Raw genomic sequence first — 17,131 nt, forward strand, 5'->3', positions numbered from 1 at the left:
CAGGCCACCGCGATTGGCCGCCCGCTCCCTCTCAGCCGTCACCCCTCCCTCCCCCCGCCACCCGCGCGCCCGCGGTCCCCGCTGTCCCCCGCGGTTCCGGCGAGGCCGCGCCGCGCCGCGCTCGGCTCCCATTGGCTGCGCGCGCCTTTGTGTGGCGGCAGCTGCGGCCCCAGCGCCTTTGAATGTCGAGAGGGGCCGGGAAGGGAGCCTTTCCATGGGCCATCTGTCTCCCCGCCAGCCGCCGCCCCGCCGCCGCCCGCGCCCCGCGCTCCGCCTCCCGCCCCGGCGGCTCCCGCAGCCCCGCCGCCGCCCGCGCCCGCGCCCCGGAGCCGCGCCACAAAGGGCCCGCGCGCAGCCGCCGCCGCCGCCGCCGCGCGAGGAGCCAGGATGGTCCTGGTCCACGTCGGCTATCTCGTGCTTCCAGTGTTTGGCTCTGTGCGAAACAGAGGTATCGCTTTTTCTTTTCGGGGTCCGCTTCGGAGCGTGGATCGCCGCAGGCACCGGGGCGGGAGCGGGGGCGGGCACCGGGGGAGGCGGGGGTGCTCAGGGCACACCCGCGGGGCTGCAGGGTGAGCGGTGGCTTCTCCCCTCTCCCTTTTGGAGGGGCCCCCGAGTGTGGGAGCGGCCGCCCTCGTGGGAGCTTTTGCAGTGAAGTTAGGGTTTGGCGAATCTGAGTCCCTCCCTCCCCAGCCCCATTTTTTCTTCTTTGCGGCGGACGCAGTCCCCCCAAGTCACAGCCCCTTCCCCTAATTCCTAGCCCTGTGTGATCGAAAGGCGGAGATACCATGACTGTGTGCGCGCGCGAGTGCGTGTGTTCGTGTGCGTGGAAACATACTTGGTTTTCTGTGATTTGCTTTTTTTGAGGTACATGTGTGTTTTGTGTTATTTGTGTTCGTATTTCATTTTTTTTGGCCATTGATACCGATGGCTGGGTAGCTGCGATCTGGTATCGGCCCGTCCCGAGCCCCAGCCCCCACCGTCTCGGGCACTTGCACGATTTCCCAGCCCACCCTTTTCTCCCTTTAACCCTTCCTGTGTGTCTCCCTTGTGCTCTCCCCCTTCCCCCCATTGTCTGTATGACAGTTGGCGTTTGCGGGTTCCAAATGCTTCGGGAGTGTGTGTGTGTGTGTGTGTGTGTGTGTGTGTGTGTGAGTGTGTGTGCAAGAGTGCGCGCGCCTCGGAGAGTCAGACGTGCACTGCTGTGCACCCCTGGGCCCAGGCGGAGCCGGGGGCCTGGCCCTTGGGTGCTGCCGAGTGTGAGGGTGAGGTGCTGAGCTGCCCCAGGCCAGGCCGCTGCCGGGCAGGCGTTGACCAGGCTGCAGGCCGGGCGCCGGCTTTGTTTTTAACTGTGGTGCATGGGGAGTGTTTGCACGCCCCCTTCCCCACATCCCTTTCCCTCACATTCTGCTACAATAGCTCGAGTCCCCCCCTCCCATTTCTTCCATTTTCTTTTAATCAAAAATTCCCACCTCCCCAAGCAAATCCGAGATGCATTTAGATTCATTTTTTTTTTATTCTTTTTGTATTCTGCTTCTGGACTCACATTTCTCTTCTTGGAAATGTTTCTTCTATCCTCTCCCACTCCACGTCTGCTTAAATCCCTGCTGGCTAAGGCCCTCCCCCTCCTCCTCCCTCACGCACAGAATGATGTCTTCCCTCTGCTACCAGGGCTCCTCCACCAAGACTGGGGGGGGGGCGGGTCGAGGGGCCAGCGCTTTAGTGCCCCCCGGGGGCCGATTGGGCGAGGGAAAGGAAGCCCAGCCCTCTTTCTTCCAGCCCAGCTGTCCCCAACCCCATGCCTCTCCCCAGAACCTAAAAGGCAAGGTTGACCCTCTTAGGCCTGTTTGAACCGCAGTTTTTTTTGTGTGATGATAGAATGATGACATTCTGCATTTATCAAATCTTTTTTTTTCTTCATTGTGTAGCTCAGTGAATGGTCAACTCGCTGCTGTGTGCGCTGTGACCCTCTGCCTCCGCATTTAGCTGTATTGTGACACCCCTCTTAACCATCTCCTGTCTCCATCTGAGGAAGGCATTGCTATTTAAGCGGCAGTATCCCCTATCTCAGGCCAGCTTAGCCCTTGGGGGCGGTGGTGGAGTGGGTGTGTGAGGAATAGGAATGGGGGGCTGGATGAGGTCTTCCTTGAAATGCCAACCTCCCCTCCCCCAAATCACAATTATGTCTTATTACTTGGCATTTCCTCTGAAAACGGGTGTGGAACATTTCACTAGGCAGAAATTCAAAAATGATTAAGAAGGATGTTGGGCCTGAAAGTATAATTATCCTGATTAAATCATTATCATCCTCATTAATACCACCGATCTCTAAATACCATTGCAGGATGCTGAGTCCATGTTTTGAAATTCAAATTGCTCAGCTGCCTTTAAATTTTATTTTTAATATCCCCTTCCCCCACCCCCACCCACCCCCCAAAAAAATCCAACAAAAAAATTCTGCCCTTGGGTGAAAGTTTACTTTCATGGCAAACACGCCCACAGGAAATTCAAGGGCTGAGAGTGACTGGGCTGTGGGTAAAATTTAGCACAATGTGATAAGAATTCATGACCTTCCGATAGAGGATACTAATGCTTAACCCAACAAGGTCCTAAACCACAATCTTCTTGTAAAACTATTAGATAGTCTGCAAGCTTAAATCTGTTCTTTTTAGTTTCCATTGTAGTAATATAGGATGTAGGCCATTTCAGAATAGATGTAGAGAAATAACCATTTTTGTATCTTCATCTTGTTTAGCCGAGTACATTGCACTGTAAATCCCTGTTAAGTGGATTCCTTTTGCCTTGGCTTGGAGGCCATAGGACCCCATTTCCCACTTATCTGGGTGGCCATCAGCTACCTTTCTGGCAGCACCCAGGCATAAGTGACCAGGTCACATTTAGTGGGAGGCAAAAAATAATAAATATATACCTATGAAAATCTTGATGACATGACAGCTGCTGCTACTCTATAACCTCTGAAAATTTGGTGCAGCAAGATCCCTGGCTTAAGGGGGAGCCATGGCCCACGGTGTCTTAATTGTTTAATGGTACAATGTCAAGAGCATCTTTGGACATCTGCCCTGGCCCTCGGAGCTGCCCCTTTAACAGCCGGCTTCCTTCTGCCACCTCACCGGCCAGACCTGCTTGAAACAAAACAGAGTGATCATGAAAAAATAAGGCCCCTACTTCGAGGGCCCTTCCAAAATAAAGTCACAAGAGGCCTCCCCAGATTGCCATGTGGCAATCTGAAAGGAAAGAGGGGCGGGGAATAAGAGAAGGAAACAGAAAGAATCCCCAGCAAAATGGTTTTCCATTAAACAGGGATAGCGTGTTCTGCTGTGCTGAATTACTTCCTGTTCTTATTTTGTGGGTAATTTTTTTCTGTATCAGATATCCTTTTGGTTGTGTATCTTTTTCACCTTTTCTTGTACTAAAACTAAAGCATGATCTGTATTTTTTTACATCCCCCAGTTGACAATGTACAGCGCTCGGTTAGAGATGTTACCCTGCTGAACCGTACTGTGGTCGTGTAGCCCGGGCCATCTGCTCATTGTACGCTGCTTTTGTTCTGTTGCCCTTCGAAGCATGGTGGGCCCAGCCTTTTTTTTTTTTTTCCTTTTTTCCTTTTTTTTTGTATCGTGTGCATGACAACATTGTTACACACAGAATCCACTAATACTAATATACAATCTCTCAATAAAGAACTAGTTTCCTATATTAACCTAGTGTGCTTTTTCTCTTGCTGTTTCCCCATTTATTGTCGTATCCTGCTGTTTAGATATCCCCCCCCTTGCTTTTCTATCCCCACCCTCACCCACCCACCACTCCCACCTCCCATTGTAAGATTCGAGTGAATGCCTTTTTTTTTTTTTTTTAAACTTTTTTCTTTTGTTTTGTGGTGCAGATACGGTGACCTTAATCTCAACCAGTCCGTATCTTTTTACAATAGACCTCTGAGGTGATGGGAGGGGTCACTTGTCCTGTCACACCCAAACAGCTCAACTGCTAGAGAGAACCCCTATCTTTGGCCACCTGTGTAGCTAGTAGCCTCCACATTTCATCTTGGTTTCCAAGTTACACGTCACTCGGTTTGTGATGCTGGTGAAGAGAAGGGGATATAACACTTAAGTTGAGAAAAGGGATACTGTTCTTAACTAGCAATCTTGTAGCATTTCAGACTTGCCTGAAAAACCCATTTTCAGTTGTGTTTTAACTTTTCCTTTTACTGTCTCATTGATTTACTGTCCTTCTAAATCATGCTGGTGGGGAGGGGGGACATGTTACATGTAGTTGAAGCCATGATCTGGAATTTTAAAGTACCCTCTTCTGTGTGCATATTTACATTCTTGGGACTGGCAATGTAAGGTTTGCATTGAGATCCTGCATAAGGAAGATGTTTGAAACAGAAACCAATTCAGATCACCCCTGCATTCATCCCAGGGCCAGCAGCCTGACCTGTTAGCACAGGAATAAGAGGGTCTGTGCCCTTTGCAGGCCGGGAGCCAGTTAAAGCTGATTATAGCCGAGTCCCTGACAGCTGCCTCATCTGTGGCCCTAGTGCCTCTCTTGAGAAAGAAAGCCAGATCTCTTGGCATTGTCTAAGCGCATGTGTGTGTGTGTGTGTGTGTGTGTGTGTGTGTGTGTGTTTTGGGGGAAAGGGGGGATCAAGAGGGAAGCCTGGACCTATATGGAAATCGAATTGGAAGAAGAGTCCTTAAAATGTATCTTTATCCATAATTACATTTGAGAAACCAGTGGAGAGGTATTTTTCCCCCCTCCGAGTGGAACCCAAATTCAAGCATTTGTCAATTACACCTATTCAATTTCAACCCAGAACAAGCCTTGCTAAATGAGGCGTTTTAGACCCAAGGAAATCAGTTGATTAAAGAAATTCATGGTTCCTTCAAAGGGTCATCATTTTGGAGCCGCTTTTCCCTGGGCTGACATGCCTCCTCCTCTCTCCTCTGGGCTGTCTCGGGGGCTTGCCTCTGCCCCTCTGCCAGCATTTCCTTCCTGGGCAGGCGCACCCCTGCCTGACCACAGTGCTTCCTTGCAGTCTTTGTGGCTTGGTGGACTCTCCTCTCCCCCCATGGCTGCCCTTGCGGCTCCAGCCCTTTGTTCTCATGCTCTCCCCAGCCGGGGTGGGAAAGCTGAGCTGATTTACTGTGACACATGGACACACATGGATGTCCCCAGTGGAGCTCATGCTGTAGTTGTACAAGAAGAGATATGCAGGTCTTCCAGGATTTTTCTTTCTTTTCTACGCCTCCTCCTTGTTTCATTTTTGGTTTACATGAAACTTTTAATTTTGTACCTAGTTTAAGAAATAAAATAAACCGCCCTCAAACCAAATTCAACAATAATAAAACTACTCCAAATCAGGTGATCACCCACATCTTTGTCCTAGGAAGCTGTGGTTCGTTTGATCAATATTAACCAACTCCAAGATTTTATTTTTCTAAATTAGTGTTATGTATGTCAGAATTATTTGATTAATACATTTTGAGGGTGGTTTAGTAACCTAGTAATAATATAGAAAATTAGTAGGTTAATGGGAAGAAATGTTTTAGCATCTTATCAAATGCATCCTGTATTTTCACCCAGATTTTCAGAATTAAAACATTCATATGAAGGAGCCTTTTTCCCCCCTGGACTGGAATATCCAATCATTACAAAGCTATTGTATTTTATATCTACTCTCTCAACCATCTGACATATATCTGTTTTAATAACTTTTGACTCCAGGATTTTGGAAAGGCCATCTGTTATGTAGAACTGATACCATAGACTTTGTAATAAGATGGAACACAGCTCTTGTTCACAGATCCTCTTTCTGAACAGAACTTCTCTCTTGAAACTAGCATCAGATAAGGCCCACTTAATTGATGAGTTGTCTTAAATAATCGTTTCCCATAAACCATTATTTATAAATACTGGTTATGGCATTCAAGGTTAGGGGAAAAGGCCACCAAGAGTCTCAATGCCTTAACATACAAATGACAGAGACTGGGTCACCTCTCTTTCTTTTGCAGTTTGCTTACCTCTTGCCCACTGACCACCCCCCTCCAATGTCTTTCCCATCTTTAAATAAGAAGGCTGCAGTGTCATGTTGGAAAACCTAATGGTTTTCTGGGGTAGGGAAGCAACAGCTCCATGCAGGATCCAAGTGCAGTTTGGGGCCCCTTTCCTGACCAGGAGACACAGGCCCTGACTCCAATTCAGGGAGTAACTGTAGATCTCTCAGTCCTACTAGACCACTGTTGCACAAATGTGCAAGACCCTTCTGCCTTAGTTTTTCTATGGATCTAAATAGCTCTTTAAAATTCCTGGCTTAATATAGTATGAATTTGAATTAGTATTTATTAATTTCCTGTATGGTTTAGCCACAGATGAACCAATATATTTCTAAGAGAATTGGGAGGGAAGGCAGCTAGAGGGGAGGGCTTATCTAAGAGAGACTCAGATTTTCTAGGTGACTTAAGAACTAAAAGCAAACATTCATAACCCCACATCTGAACCACTCACATGACCTGTACCTTCATGTAGTCAGTCATTCATTCACTCAGTTGTTTGTTCATTTAGTTAATGAGTATTTATTGAGTACCTACTTGGGTCCAAGCAAAGGGGGATATGAAAACAACCTAGGACCTGGGTACCTGCCCTCCTGAGGCTCACGCTGAGGCTGGGAGATGAATGCTCAGAAAACCAAATGCTGTCTAAGATGTTCTGTGACTAAGTGCCCAAATGGATAGAAGGACATCCTGACTGGTGAGGTGGAAAGAGCTTGGAGCAATTCAGGGGTTGAGTAGTTGCCCAGTCTTGAACTGGGAGGGTGAACTTAGGCTACTGCTCTGAGTATCATCTGAACAATGACCTTCATAATACCTGCCTGATAAGGTTTCTCTAAACTATTTGAAGGCCCTTGACACACAGTAGGTGCCTAGCATGTGCTAGGTGGCTGCCACCCATTCCTCACAACTGTAGGCATTTACTGGCTTCAGGGATCAAATAAAGTCAGAGATGACCTTGCTGAGGAGGTGGGATTGAGATGTGCCTCAAAGAGTGGTGTGCATACGGGAGGGAGGAGCTCCAGGTGGGGAATGGGAAAGGAGTAAGACCTTGGCCAAGGCCAGTGGCTCTGGATTGACAAGAATAGAAAGTACATATGAAGAGGGAGGTGTGTGTGTGTGTGTGTGTGTGTGTGTAGGGGCATGTGTTCAGGCTTGTTGCATTGCACAGCCACAGGATGCACTGGAACCATTGGTCTCTCTTTGAATGATTCTTTCTAGAGCACAACTCCAGCAATTAAGCAGCATGAGGTCCAGAGAATGAGGGAGAAAAGTCGGGAAGAGATGTTAAAGCCAGATTCTGAGGGCCTCTGGGAGCTCCCTTAGAGTTTGGACTTGCTCCATTAGCCATTGGAAGCTCTCTGAGAAGAGTTCTGTTTCAACAACTTATTCTGGCAGCTGGTGACACAGGGGTGATCCTAAGGGGCTGAGGCCAAGGAGGAGGCCATGGCAGGCTTCCAGGGGTGACAGAGCCCAAACCAGGAGTCTCAGGGATGGGAAGGAAGATTGGTACAAGGGGCCTTCCTGTAAGGGGAAGCAAGCAGAACTGGGTAAGCACAAGCCTTTTCATGTTTTACTATGTTATTTTCACAAGCATCACTTAAAATGGCAGCATAATATTCCACTTGATGGTGGCTTTGCACACAGGGCTCGGTGGCTTCTGAGGTACTCAAATGGTCCTGGCTTTCAGGGTTATTCAGTGCTGGCCTGCCTACCACCTCCCTTGGGAGGAGGTAACCGGTTAGTGGAACAGGTCTGAGCACCTCCCTTGGGCTGTTTGGGAGGAGGTAACCGGTTAGTGGAACAGGTCATGCCTCTGCCCACCATCAGCCTCTTCCATCAACAGACCCAGATAGGTGAAGGGCAAGGGAGATAAGAGAGAGCTTGGGGAATGAAGATTTGGATAAACTCTTCTGAGATCTGGGTTCTGGTCTTTGTTTTGCCACAAACTTCCACTGTGATCTTGAGCAAGTCAACTTCCTCCACTGGCTCTCAGTTTCTCCATCAGTGAAATGGTGTCACATGAAGTAATGCATATGAAACAAAGTGAGAAGTCAGACAAAGGGAACAGTAACAATAATTCACAAAGTAGTTCTCAGACAGGCCACCCAGTACAGTGGGCCACCCAATACAGTCTGGTCTTTGAGTCCCACTCTGCCAGTCACCTCTGTGACATGTTGGCCAGGTCTGACTGCTCGTGCCTGCACTTCCTATCTGCCAAGGGATATAATTGTCCTAATTGCCCCTTCCTGCTCTAAAAAGCTGTGATTTCTTCATTTCTATTCTTTTTGCCTGTTCCCTGGGCAGCAGCCCCAGCTCTTAGTGCTCAATGGATAGGCACGTGCCCTTCCGCTGGCCGGTTGCTGTGCTGCGGGAGGGAAGGGGAGCGGCAGTTACTCCTGGTGGCTTGTGCCAGGGCAGTGAGCAGAGACTCCATGGGGGCCCAAGCTGAGTGTAGGTCCTGCTCACTGGCCTCACTGTTCTTGATTGGCCTCTGAGCAAGAAGTTCCCTGGGATATCATTGTTTCCTGATGGGGCCTCCTGAGGTGTATGTCCCCTGCGGGTCAGGAGAAACAGACAGCCCTCCAGGAAGTCATCCACGTGGTGGTTTGTCCCAAGGTGGTGGTGGCAGTGCAGCCCTGGCCTCCAGAGCCTAGGAGAGAAAGTAAGTGGTGGCTGCTGACTCAGCACCAGACTGCGGTTGGAGAGGGGGTGGGTGGAGCTCTCAGAGACTGGGAGGAAGTGAGAATTCAGCCAACACCTGTCTCAAGGAAGGGCAGGAAGCTCTCCAACAGCTGCTGCTCCCCCTCTGGGACTGTGAGTGGGTGGGAAGGGGGTGGAGGCACTCTCAAGATAACCCCCTTCCTCTGCCAGCTTGCTTAGCTCTGGCTCTCCTGCACAGCTGCCAGGCCTCCATGTCACCCCTTTCCCGCTCCTTAGGGGCCCCGCAGTGCACCTGTCCCCCAGGACCACCCTACTTCTAGAACAATTGCTTTTGCTCCCAAACTCTGTGGGCACTGATGGGTTAATATGCTCACCCCGACCCCAGGGCTGGAGACACTGGCCTTCCTTAAGTCAAAGGGTGGCGCTACCACTGGGGTCTTCAACTCCATGGCATCCTTGGAGGGAGCTGGAATGCACTGCAGGGAAAGGCTGTTGGGCCTGTCAGAGCTACACCCCCACCCATGAGGCGTGGCCTTGCTGACCAGAGCTGATAAATCCGCCTGAGGCTGTGACTGGGGAAGACCTGAGCCCACAGGCCAGGCCTCTTTTTCAAGGCTGCTTGCATAGCTGGTCACCCACTGCCCAGCAGTATGAGCCCAGCTCGGCGCTGACGGAGAGGGACAAACCGAGCTGGCCAGAGCCCGCATTCACAGGAGCCCTTTTTGGAACCAGGGTAGGTGGGCCCTGGCCTTGGCCGCTTTTGGTGGACTCACATCCCCCACCCCTCCCCACCGGCTTAGGTGGAGGTTAGGCCTGAAGAGGGGGGGGCTTGGTCTGCATTTCTGAGGGAGGCTGGGCCTGGCAGGCAGCTCCTGCCTGACTTCCTTTGGCTGAGGAGATACTGAGGCTGCCCCAGTCAGGGGTGCTCAGGGGGCAGGGGTACCCAGGGGGCAAGGTTGTCACTGCCTAGAGCAGTAGCGGAAGGGCAGCAACAGGCCATGGGAGGGAACTTGGGCCCCGCCAGGATCGAGGAATCCAGCTGTCTCTCCACCAAGAAGAATGGGACTGGGATGGTGGGAGGGGGGAGGGGAAGAGAGGCCATGTGGGGTGAAGGGAGCAACAGCAGACCTGCCCTCACCTGGGCAGGTGAAGGTAGCGTAGAAGCCCCGACGTGAACCTGGAATGTCGTGTCCCTATTCTGTCCCCATCCCATCCTGAAGGGTCCCTGACCAGTGCAGGCTTCCTCTGGGAGAGAGGTGGAGAAGGCCCGGGGAAAGGATGGGAAGGTGCGGCGAGGGAGCTAGAGACAGGCTCTGCCTCTCACTCCTCTGCGGGTGCTGCTCCTCTCCGGGTACTCACCAAGCCTGTGCTAGGACCTGCAGAGCCCTGTCTTGAGGGGGCTGACCATGGGGGGGGGGAGCATCCAGACTAGAGGGGAGACTGGACAGTTGTGTAACAGACAGTGAGCAGCACCTCGGCTCAGGGCTAAAAAGAGCCTCTCCACCCCATAGGATAAACACAGCCTGGTTTCCTGTTTTACTGCTAAATTTGGGGAAAAGGAGATTTTTATATTAAACTAAACAAGGAACTCTGATGTCACCAGTTGCAAATTTTGCGTAAACCTTTGAGTGAAAACATAGAACTTCGATGACATATTTCATTTGGGCAGGCCAGTCCCAGCCATGCCCCAATGGCTGGGGTCGTTTCACACCTCTATGGCATTTGGGCACTTCTGAGGAAGTGTGAGAAGCACTTCTGGGTGGCCCAATGCCTTCTATTCACAAAACTAGAAACCCAAGTCTGTCCAGTGGCTGGAGCCACCAGGCCAGCTCCCAAGAGCCCCGACAGGATTGGGACCTGGTCTGTTGACTCTGAGGCTCAGTGTTCTTCTTGGGTCTTGACTCAAGGCCAGTGGGAAGCAGTCCGAGTTCCAGCAGTCCCAGCAGGGACTTATGGGTGAGGCTGAAGGTGGTGCGGTTTAACTGGGCAGAGGGAGAAGGGTGGGATTTCAGTATGGTGGCTGATCCACATGTGTTTGTAGTCTGCAGAGCCAGGGCCAGAGCTGAGAGCGAGGGTCCAAGGGGAAGGTCAAAGGATGGAAATGAGATGCCCAGCAGGGGCTGTCCCTGGTACTCTAGGACTGTCTTCTTTTTTACTGTCATAAAATATATTTAGCATAAAATTTGCCAATATAGCCATTTTTATATTGTACAATTCAGTGGTATTTAAGTCCATTCACAATGTTGTGCCACTGTCATCTCTATTTCCAAAATATCTTCATCTTCCCAAACAGAAACTCAGGGCCCTTTGACTTTGAGGCCTGCTCCCCGACCAGGCTGCACTTCCTAGGGCTTCTTGAGGATGGTTGCGGGAGACTAAGTACTTGCAAGAAATGTACACATTTTGACATCAGGCAGTCTTGGGTTCAACCCCTGGCCTTACCACCCACCTACAAGCCGGGTGACTTTGGACTCCTCCTCAGTCTCTTCATGAGAAAAAAATTGAGATAATCATTAATACCAGTGTCATGGGAGGAGGCGATGAAAGAGAGTTACAGTAGAGTACATGGCACACAAAATCCTGGGAGGTGTTTTGCAAAAGACGGCCATTCCCAACTTGCCCTGCCCCCCACCCCGCACATATATCCCTGTTTGTTTGGACCTGGAACAGTCCGACAGGTCCTAAGGGAGTGCAAAGGGGACAGAGAGGAAAGGGCTGGGTATATTTTAGCTTCATCGCATAAATTACTGAGAATCTACTTTAGGCTGTGGGCAGCGGAGGTGCAGACAGCTCCTGGCACACAGCTTAGCTGGGGAGACCCCTAAGTAACCTGAAGTGGGTGAAGAACACATGGACTAAGTTACAAACAAACCTTGGTCACAATGACTAGACAGTGTGGGCCAGCCGGGGGGCCAGCTGGCTAGGGTTGGCACATGGGATGGGGAGAGATCACTGAGGCCTGGGAAAATCAGGAGGGCCTCCCAGAGGAGGCAGAACTGGAGCTGTTCTGAGATCTGTAGCTTTGCTGCCTGGGAGAGCTATCAGGTCTGCTCCCTGCTGACCCTTTCCCCATGTAAGCCCAGATCTAATCCAAGAGGTGAATGTTCAGAGTCCTGTGGCGATCGCCTTGTCTGATTTTTCCTTTTCTTTCTGGAGCATTGGGCTCTCTCATTTCACTGTCATCCCACCCATTCCAGTCCCTTCCTCCCTGCCATCCCCCCTGGCCCTGGTGATTTCCCCTGGAACTCTCTGTCTCCTCTTCTACTCCTCTGCCCAGCTGGGTTGCCTGAGCACCCCATGGGCCCACTCGCTGTCTCTTGGGAGAGCTGTGCAGAGGGTGAGGCTGTCCAAGGGGTAATGGCCTCCCTCTGAAATGGGCAACCCTCCTAGGGCATTGAGGTACTCATTCTGACCTGCCAGGCTGGGTGAGGATCTAGTGAGACACGCATGTAAAGCAGCCACCATGACACCTGGCACCGAGTACAGGGCTGCTCTTATTGTATGTGCTTCCTACTAGGGAGTTTCTACTTGCAGAATCCCCCCGCCTGCTCCTAGGAGGAACTTTGAATTTGGTAAGGGGAACAAAGGGGAAGGAAAAAACTTCGCTGAGCCTCAGTGTTCTCAACTGTAAAATGGGAACAATTCCATTATAACCCAACAGGCTTATAATGAGGCTCAGATTTTATCTTGGATTTATTCAGCTCATCTAACCAGTGTGCACTGAGCATCTGCACTGGACCAGACACCGTGCCGGGCACTGGAGACCTGGGGGTAATAATAACAAGAGCAAACGCTCTGTCACACTTGCTCTGTGCTAGGCACTCTCCTAAGCGCTTTACTTGCCCTAAAGAGATTCAGTCTGGCGGGAAACAGACACATGCACAATCAGAAAGTATGCTCCAAGGTGTGTGCTGGGTGCTCTCTCAGCCTGGGGGAGCAGTCCTGAGGGAGGGGGGTGCCTGGAGGGGCTGATGCTGAGCTGAGTCTTTAAGGAGGCATGGGGTTGACCAGGGTGTTGCAGGCAGAGGGGCTTCAGGGGCACAGGGTGGGCTAAGAAGCAGAGTGCTGCAGAGGGGACATGGGGAGGAGGTTAATGTCCTGTGAGGGAGCTGGGGCTTTGTCACTTCTTATTGTCAACGTAGCAGTGCTGCTTGTTGACCAGCACTGCTGGTTGATTGGCTTTTGTCAAAAGTGCACACAATCTACCCAGAGCTCCAAATGTCCTGAGCTAAGGACTAAAGATGAGATCTGGGCATTGCCCTTAGAGATCTCGAAAACAAAGCTGGAGTCTTGACAGACCCTTATGAAACAATGAGAAGGCATAGTCATCATCATCATCATCATAATAGGGTTATCATGGCCTACTGCTGGGAGGTCTGGGAGGAGTTCAGAGGAGGGGAAGTGGAGGGGTTTGTGGTGTCTGGGAGACCCAGAGGATGCAGGAGATGGGAGTGTTGAGTTGACCCTTGAAGTAGGGGCCTGGGGCAGCATTTCCCACACTGTTCATCCAAACACCAGGACCCCCTGAGCTCTTAAAAGTTGTTTGTGCAAAAGAGTTACATGTTCCAACAACTTGGAAAATACTACACATTATACCATTGTCTTGGAGAATCCCAATTCATATTAACAAATTAAAGGCTCTGATAAGTCCCACAATAAAGAAATCCTTTTGGTTCTGCTTCAGTAGCATTTTTCCAAACTATCTGAACACAGAAAGTGTGTGTGTGTGTGTGTGTGTGACACTCCTAGAAACATGCCTTGAACTTGGTGCATGGAGAACAGTTTGGGAAATGCTGGCCTGGGCCCTGGGTCATCTAGCTCAACACTGGCCCAAAAGCAACTCCCTTATACTGAGGGGAAATGGCAACTGATTGAAAGAAAGGCCATGAAAGGTGGCTCATAGGTTGGTGACTGCCTGTCTTGAAGGCCCCCTTACCCTAGCCTTCCTTCCAGGAGTGCCATCCTTCCCTACTCCAGAGAAGACTCTAAGGTCAGAGGTCTGTGGTGAGCCAACTACTCACTCTCAGCGACGCCCTTGCAGACCAGCCAGGGCAGCCTCTGCCGGAGGCGGGGAAGCTAAGGCAGCTGCGGAGGGAGCGCTCAGCCACTGGAGGGTCTGGCCTTGTACCAAAGCCCCACTCTGCTCAGTGCTTCCCTCCCGCCTTCTTCTATTCATGACCTTGCCCAGATTCCTTGATGATGGGCTTTCTCCCTACCAGCTGGGAGCCCCCATGGCCCTTAACCCCCAGCTGCACATTAAACCCTTGTCTTGGAGAGTCCCTATTCATATTAGCACATTAGCACATTTGACACACTGCACACAGTCCACGTAGCACTTGATGTTCACAGAATAGCGCACCCAGATGCTCATCCCTGAAACACACCCATCCCAACACAACTCCCATGTAATCCACATCTGTATACAATCTACAGCCACTTATGGTATCAGCATATACACTCATTAATTTAATATCTGTACACGTAGATCAGAACATAGTATGCACACACATTCACAGATGCAAGTATGTGCACAATTAACCACATGGTGCTCACACACACATGTACACACAGGTACACACCATAGTTTCTACACACATTATCTCAGGAAATACAAATTTAAGGGACCCAGGCCTGCTGAAGAGCAGGGGCCTGTCTCACCCAACTGTCACCCTCCTGAGGCCTCCGCTGTCTGCACTGACCTATGTTGGGGTCCAGAAGGGGCAGTGTCTGTCTGGGCTCATGAGGGAGGCACAGCTGATTTCCTATGGTCTCCACTGTAACAGCCTGGTGATGGAGAAAACAAACATTGCAAAGTCCCTTTGGGATGCTGTGTGGTTTGGAGGGTTTCATGGAGGAGGTGGGTCTCAAGCCAGGGTTGAAGGGTGAGGTCCATATTGGTAGGAAGTGACAGAGGGGACACTGAGGTGGGGAGGCTGCCTGAGGGGCATGGGCAAGAGTGAGCATGGCCGGTGTCCCCCCAACCCTGAGAACCCCGCAGTGGTTATGGGGAAAGTTTGGGCAGAGGTGAAAGAAGAAGAGGTATGGCCAGGTACTGGCCAGCAACCCTTCTTCACTGGGGTTTCCTCTTGTACCCTGAGCAGTGGTCTTGTTGCCCTGGAGACTCCACAGCCAGTGCTCAGCCTCTGCACCAGGTGGCTGGGGGAATTAAAGAGACGGTGTAATATTAATGTTGCTGCCCTGTTTTATAAAGTGTCCTAACAAGCTGGTGAGCCAGGCACACTCAGTCTTATTTACGGCCACTATTATTTCTCCGACATTGAGATTAATTTGACGATAGCTGTTTATAAGCTCTTCTATCATCAGATGGGCCCATTACCTGGGAGGAGAGGAAGGCTGGATTTAATTTGTGCACAGTGCACTGGGCTCTCCTGTTCTCGGAGTGTGTGTGGGAGTCACAGCCATAAATCATGGAAGGCACCAGTGGTGCTGAGACAAGAGGCCTGGAGCTCCCTGAGCTGGCAACCTGCAAGAGAGGGACGTCCTGGCAGGTGGGCAGGTCTGCAGACCAGATGGTTGATGGCAGGCACCACAGCCATCCGTGCTGGGAGAGACACCCTGGGACATCACCTGGCCAAGGAGCTTCAAACTCCAGAGTCTACATCAAGTAAGAATCATCTGGAAGCCCGTTAAAATACAGATTCTCTCAGCCTTCCAGAGAGGTATCATCTCTGGGGTGGGACTTGGGACTTCCCCGAGTCTGGAGTTTTCTTAGAAGACGTCTGCCTGGTACACCCTTGCCTCAAGGAGCCCTTTTAACTTTTTAAAGTTTTTTTAGTTAAAATTTATTTCTTATTTTTTATTGTTGATAGTATTATAATCCTGATCTATGGAGGGCTGGGGAGGGCTGTGGACAGGCCTAAGTTGTGCCCTCCAGGTTCCCCTGCTCCTAGCATAGGCTCCCTTCTGCTCGATGTCTGAAGAGAAAGGGACAGGAGAAGGGCTGGCAAAGAATGAGGCTGGGTCTTGAGCAAAATAGTGAAGTTGGCAGAAGCTGTCTCCTTCCACCCATGGTGCTCCCCCTCCCTCCTGCCAAGCAGGAGAGAAACCTCAGTTCATGAATATCACACTGGGCGCTTTATAGGCGTCTTCTCTGTCATCTTATATTGATCTTTGGGTGAACTTTTAAAAACCCAGTTGAAAGACAAGAAAACGGAGGAGTTGCAAGAGGCAGTTTTAAGTTACACGACCTAGAAACTGTGCCTTGGGTTTAAATCCAGCTCATAGATCAGCGAGGTTCCTTCTGTGACCTGGGGGCAGGGCCCAGCCACGAATTCCAGGCACAGACACCGCATCCCTCAGCTGACAGTAAAACTACCTGTGTGTGTTGGGTTGGGGTCCACGAGAATATGAGATGGTAAAGGGGTCCTCTTGCTCTATGCACCTGAGCAGGCTTCCTCCGAGGGGTGGGTGCATTTTCCTGCGGGCCTCTGGAGCAGAAGGCAATGGATCCTTTTCCAATTGTGGCCTGGCAGGTCCTGTCACTGCAGGTCAGTGGGAGAGGTCACTGTGGGGCAAGAGGGCCTGACTCACACACATAACCCCTGTCCTGCCCTGATTGCCCTGATGGAGGTCAGTGGCCCCTGGAATGACAGCCTTGCCCCTTGCCTGTCTTTTGTATTTCCTGGGCTTGCCCCAGGATGACAGCTTTATATCCTCTGCCTCCCAGGCCCTGGCCTTTCCTTCCCACCACTGGTTCGCCTCTCGGCAGCCTTTGCAGGGCTCTCTTGGGCACTTTTGAGAATACTTCGGGCCAAACATTCCCAGTCCCTTCTCCTTGAGTGCCTTGGGTCCCATCCAGGACACTTGCCTTGATGAACTTCAGCTGGTCAAAGCCCATAAAATGGGAAGGTAGCTGGTATGAACTCCATCGGACACCTCCCGTTACCGAGAATCTACACTTCCATTAATGTAGCCTAAGATTGTATCAGATGTTTTGGGCACACTTAACCCAGTCATCAAACTTAACTCATGGGGACCAGAACTCTTGAATCTGATAGCTTACTATGGAGATGCTTATGTCCTTGCCTAGTGGGGCTGGTTTATTGGGTAGGCTGTCAGTTTCAATCTGGTGACAGAGACTCAAAATAAAGGTGGCTCATGTACCAAGCTGTCCCCCCAAGACCTTCCCTAAACCCACCATTGCACCTGCAATCCAGGGCTTCACATGGCCCCACTGTGCCTGCAGGACCCCAGCACCTAATACCCTGTACAGCCCCACCATGTGGGGTATCTGACTTACATAGATGATGATGACACAGAAGGGTCTCTATGGTGGCTGCAGGCATGGGAAGCTGCTGAGACAAGACCACAGGGCTCATCTTTGGCAGGGCTGCCATGGCCCTTGGCCCTAAGCTAGGATGGGGCTGGCTCAATGCAAGCCC

General features: G+C 50.9%; 1 protein-coding gene across 1 annotated transcript in view; it reads left to right on the forward strand.

Annotated features, from left to right (window-relative positions):
• The first annotated feature begins 369 nt into the window (after window positions 1–369).
• Window positions 370–17,131, forward strand: part of ARK2C (arkadia (RNF111) C-terminal like ring finger ubiquitin ligase 2C) — a 90,355-nt gene continuing 73,593 nt past the window's right edge. Inside the window, exon 1 of the mRNA XM_087819075.1 lies at window positions 370–448. Coding sequence (XP_087675201.1) covers window positions 388–448 — 61 coding nt within the window. The 5' untranslated portion in view covers window positions 370–387. The remainder of the gene's footprint in view (window positions 449–17,131) is intronic.

The sequence above is a fragment of the Miniopterus natalensis genome, chromosome 7 (assembly GCF_054644295.1).
Source record: "Miniopterus natalensis isolate mMinNat1 chromosome 7, mMinNat1.hap1, whole genome shotgun sequence".
Lineage (NCBI taxonomy): Eukaryota > Metazoa > Chordata > Mammalia > Chiroptera > Miniopteridae > Miniopterus > Miniopterus natalensis.